The 5,884-nt window shown below is 33.4% G+C and overlaps 1 protein-coding gene across 1 annotated transcript; it reads right to left on the reverse strand.

Annotated features, from left to right (window-relative positions):
- Nucleotides 1-310: 310 nt before the first annotated feature.
- LOC134243355 (uncharacterized) lies at nucleotides 311-4,133 on the reverse strand (the record flags this gene model as incomplete). The annotated part of the gene is made up of 4 exons (XM_062725613.1): nucleotides 3,988-4,133; nucleotides 1,786-1,831; nucleotides 1,555-1,620; nucleotides 311-427 (listed from the first exon to the last, which is right to left on the reverse strand). Coding segments are annotated over exons 1-4 (375 nt in total), but the record flags the coding sequence as incomplete, so codon positions are not given.
- Nucleotides 4,134-5,884: the final 1,751 nt, after the last annotated feature.

The following is a 5,884-nucleotide window of genomic DNA, read 5'->3' on the forward strand; positions in this document are numbered from 1 at the left end:
CCATTAATCAGAATTTATATCTTTGATAAATCTCTCTCAAATTACTAATAGTATCGGCAGCAAAGTTTAACAAGCAAATGGGCAGAATTCATCAGCGTATAGGTTTGGAATCGAAGATGTGGTGATTTGGCTCCATTCACATTATTGTTAAAACGAATTCATAAAAGACAAATATTTTCTCGGGCTTCTCAATTTTTGGCAGGGATAACAACTTTTACTAGCAGTCAGCCCTGCATGTCTATCTTATTTTACAGTGAGTTTCAAACATTAAATCTCAGAGCCCCCTGGGCAGTGCCACACACATTCTCACCTTAGTTGGGGGTTCCACAGGTATGTGAGCAGGTGTCCCCTCAAACACCTGGGGGTACATACTCATCATCATTCTGGCCGCTTTCCTCCCTGATGCTGTAGAAAGCATCATTTCTGCCTGAAAAGTATAACATCAAATTACTGTATGTGTACTGCTGTTAATTGTTGTATTCAAAATTTAGCCCAATCACTTGGTATTGAGTTGTTGGCACATTCATGGATTAGTGCTACAAACAAACAAACCATTTATTGCATTCACAAATGAAGTATTAGTGGTGTTCATTAGTGCATTGTTGTCCATGCCAAAGTGGCTAAAATATGAGCCCACTATTTTTTTAAGTATACATATGATAATAAACATTAATTACATGTAAATAGTTAATCACAAGTTAAGTATTTTTGATTGAAAGTCCTTCTCATTATGTCTATTATAAGAAACAGTTTGGTTCAAACATAGTAAACAATTGGAGTCACTCATTCTTTTGAGTGCACAACTTATCATTATTACGTAATGTTTGTCCCACTTTATTTGTTCTTCAATCAACTATGCTCCATTTTTAATATGCTAAGATGAAGTTATTATAAACAGAAATTTTTGACAAATACTATATCCTTAAAATATTCATCTATGTATATTTATGAAATATATATTTCCATTTCTAATTTTTTTTTCTCTGTGTTAACTGTTTAAAAGTTGGGGGAATTTATTTCTTGATAATCCTTCCAGAATGTAAATTAGGCAGGTCGATAGGTCAGCAGCTAAGGAGGCCTAATACGCATGCAAATCTCGTGTGCATCTGTCTCTGTGTCTGATGCTAAAGAGGCCAAATATGCATGTAAATCTCATGCGGCTGCCTTTGTGTTTGACGTCAGTGTGCGAGGACTATTGAAACTGGCATGGAAGTCCTCGTGTAATTTAAATCGATTAGTCTACATTTTTAAAGTCTAAATGTAACAATTTATTTCACAATGAAATGGAAATATAAGGAATCACTGTCTAGTTTTGACAAGTATGCCAGGGACATCAGCAATAGTGGGAAATAACAATAGTGCCCATTATGAAAATTATCCCATGTTTCCCCCTATTGTTCATGCCCTGGCATACTCTCAAAACTAGACAGTGATTCCTTAAGTATATGTCTTTTAAGCTATGTTGCATTGCTGTTTATATATAATGTTTATTACAAACAAATTTGGTCATCGTAGAGTTCATGTCTTTTACACATGTCAGTTATATATAAGTACCTTATTAAACTGGCGATGGTAACAGGCTGGGTCATCAATGGAAAACTTCCCATAACTTCGACATTCCTTAAAAGTTAAACATACACATGATACATGTAAAATTAAGAGTTAGTCTTGTAGCCAAACATAAGTCACTAAATATCATTAGATTTTGATATAAAACTTCTTTAAAAAATGAGAAATACATGTATATAAAATGGTTGATATTTCTGTATTTATTTAATTACATACATGGCCAACACTTTCTTCCAGAGCTTCTAACAAAGCTGTTGGGGACCTGAAAAAGAAATGGAAGATGTACAATGCCACGAGTAAGATACTCATACAAGAGGCCCACGGGCCTTATAGGTCACCTGAGTATTGTGCAACAACTTTCAAACAATTAAATTTGGTTCGTGTTTTAAACCAGAGGCCATGACATTCGCAATTCACAATTTTGAAAGAGGCAGTGCCATTGCTTATCATAATTAAAGACTTGGCATGCTTACTCTATTTACTTAATACCCAGAGAAAGATCAGAGTAACATTAAGAGAAAATGCACTTCCTTTTTATAACCAGCTGTACACCTTATCCCAAAGGAACCACTGATCCTGGGGCCAAATATTTCAAAATGTTGCAAATTTTATCATAAAATGGTTGATTAATACCAAAGAGCAGATTTCAAAGCATTAATTTATTTTCAGACTTTGTACACCCCCCCCCCTCTCACCCAATACCGACCGGGGGGGGGGGGGGGGGCATAAAAAATAACCATTTTTGTTAGATGCACCTTTCTTCATCATATATATATATACTTGGATCATTGGCATAAAATTCAGGAGCAAAGGAACGATTTTCAAAGAATTAATGCATATTCACTATATGATCATAGGGCCCCACCCTAACACCAGAACCCCTGACCCTGGGACCATAAAATTCACAATTTTGGAAGAGGTACTCTTGCTCATCATAGCTATGTGCTTGGTTACTTTATTCAATACCCAGGAGTAGAGAAGAAGATTTTCAAAGAATTAATGCATTTTCACTATATAATAAATAGGGCCCCACCCTAACACCAGAACCCTTGACCCTGGGGCCATAAAATTCACAATTTTGAAAAAGGCACTCTTGATCAACATAACTATGTATTAGTTAGTTTATTTAATACCCAGAAGTAGAGAAGAAGATTTTCAAAGAATTAATGCATTTTCACTATATAATAAATAGGGCCCCACCCTAACACCAGAACCCCTGACCCTGGGGCCACAAAATTCACAATTTTGAAAAAGGCACTCTTGATCAACATAACTATGTATTAGTTAGTTTATTTAATACCCAGAAGTAGAGAAGAGGATTTTCAAAGAATAAATGCATTTTCACTATATAACCAATAGAGCCCCGCCCTAACACTTAAGAACCCCTGACCCTGAGGTCATAAAATTCACAATTTTGGTAGAGGCATTCTTGCTCATCATAACAATGTGCTTGGTAAGTTCATTTAATACCCAGAAGTAGAGAAGAAGATTTTCAAAGAATAAAATAATGCATTTTTCACTATATAACCAATAGAGCCCCGCCCTAACACCAAGACCCCTGACCCTGGGGTCATAAAATTCAAAAATTTGGTAGAGGCACTCTTGCTCATCATAACTATGTGCTTGGTTAGTTTATTTAATACCCAGGAGCAGAGAAGAAGATTTTCAAAAGAAAGCATGCATTTTCACTATATATTCTATATAGCCCCGCCCTAGCACTAGAACCCCTGACCCTGGGGCCATGAATTTCACAATTTTGGTAGAGGACTCAATGCTCATTACATTCATGCCAACAGTTTGCCTGCTTGATGTCCAGGAGTAAAGAAGAAGATTTTTAAAGAATGCATGAATTTAGTGGTTTTGGCCCCACCCCTCAGGCCCACAAAGGGGGCGGGGACCATAAAATTCACAATTTTTGTTCCCCTTCACCCATAGATGCTGTATTTTAAATTTGGTTGAAATTGGTTCAGTGGTTTCAGAGAAGAAGCTGAAAATGTTCAAATGTTAACACATGACGCACGACGACGGACGAAAACGGATAGCAAGTTACTCAGGTGACCTAAAAATGCAAAGATTGTAACATATTCACAATAGTCTGAAACTGTGTCAAAATATTGAAAAGTTAGAAGAAAATGGTGATATTTGTAATGATAGCAGTACACCGATACATATTGTGGCTTGAATATAGAGGGCACTAAATGACTTCATGCACGTCCTTACACAGTCAATCAATATGCTAAGTATTCACACTCATTCAGAATACAATTGTAAGAGAACATTTTTAATACAGTCAGTGAATACTGAAATTTAATAATCAGGACACATGAATTGATCACCTCTGTAAATGAGTTTGGTAACAGCAAAATTTGTTTTGTACATCTAAAATGACTGATCGGTTTACAATGTAATTACATGTACCTGTTTATCTTCTTGGGGCCATAGATTTTGGGATATGTGTCTGGAAAAAACAAAACACTCAGGTTTAGGTCAGGTTTAGCTGCAGAACTGTAGCTCTCCAAAAAAATACTAATATTGACAGAACAGAGAGCTACAGTGCCACCCATTGAAAACTGTATATTTATTGCGCACAAAAAAGTGTGCTGTTTCTTGATTTATTCCTCCATGTTTTTAAAAGAATTATGGTTCAAACGGTACCTGGTGAAAACGGCACCTAGTGAAAACGGCACTTGGATTATGCAAAACGGCACTTGGTCAAAACTTAGTCAAAACGGCACTTGGTCAAAATGGCACTTATAGAAAAAAAAGTATAATTATATGCAATGATAATTTGATATATATAGATTGATATATATTTGTGTGAGTATATATATTACATGTATAATTTTTGTTTTCTGGGAGGACCATTTCTTTCCAGAGAAAACAATTAAAATTATGTATACACTGAAATAAGTTTTTATGAAATCTATGTGATATATATAAAATTAAATTATTATGAACCTATGCGCATACACTGTAGTTACATACTTTTCTCCACAGATTCATACATTTAAATACCAAATTTGAAATGATTTTTTTTTAATTTTATTCCTTGAAATATCAGTATCTTCATCTTTTAGTCTCCTACATTTTTAAAATTAATGAAATAACAGCATAGTTTTTAAATATAACGTTATTTTCAAAAAAAACATTAGATTATAAACAATAACATCATCATTTTATCTAAATAAATTATTATTTGTAACAATATCAATATTGTATCATCTTCATATTTAATCAATATTATTTAATAGAAATAAATTAATATTCTTCAGTATATAAAAAAAAACCAACAAACAAACAAATGTTTTTGTTCTTCTATGTACAGGTTTCATATTGTAAAAAAAAAATAATAATCGTAAATGTTGTATGGCTTTAATTTAAAGATTTTATGTACATGCAGTTTAGAGAGGGAAATCTAAGTTTCAATCTCTTTGACATATTGTCAAGAAATACACAATAGTAACTGTATATCATGTATATGATTGCAAATTGACCATCAACAGATTATTGAGGGGGAGGTGTGAAAAAGTCTTTTGTTTCTTATTCTTACAAGTGTATTCTAAGTAAACATACTCTAACTGGCTTCTAATTCATAGAACAGTGACTGGCAACCCCCAAAACAGAGTGGTGCTCTAGTATTTGCAATACTCTATAAATTTTTAAATTTCAAAGGATCATAATAATATAATTTGGATTTGATCTCTTTTGTAGAAAATATTAGACATAATTTAAAGAAGAAGTACATTTATAAAAAATCTAACCACAGTAAAAAATTACAATAATTTTCAAATGATTTTTGGAGATTTGAATTTTGATATGATGAATGAAGAGAAATCCAAATGTCTAGCTGAAATATGTGACATTTTCGATCTGTATAATATTATTAAATCACCAACATGTTTTAAAAAGGGTTGCGAATCATCCCTTGTTGATGTCATATTAACATCTGATCAAACAGTATGTAAAAACACCCTAAATTTTAATACTGGAGTAAGCGATTGTCACAATCTTATTGGAACTTTTATCAAGGCCAGTATCACAAATTCTAAAAATTCTGTCATTTTAACTCGAAGTTTTAAGAGCTTTGATGTACAATCTTATATTTCTGATTTACAAAAAATTGAAACACCCCCAGTAGCAAATGATGCCTCAGAAGTAAATCTAAATTATCAAAATTTTGAAAAGGCATTTGTAAATATTGCAGACAAACATGCACCCTGGAAAAAAAGGCGAAAACATAAAAATAGTGTACCATACATGAACTGTGAATTAAGAAGGGCTATTTATACAAGAGGCCCATGGGCCACATCGCTCA

Source organism: Saccostrea cucullata, unplaced genomic scaffold (genome assembly GCF_032062105.1).
Source record: "Saccostrea cucullata isolate Sc308-1 unplaced genomic scaffold, CSIRO_AGI_Scuc_v1 ctg21740, whole genome shotgun sequence".
NCBI lineage: Eukaryota > Metazoa > Mollusca > Bivalvia > Ostreida > Ostreidae > Saccostrea > Saccostrea cuccullata.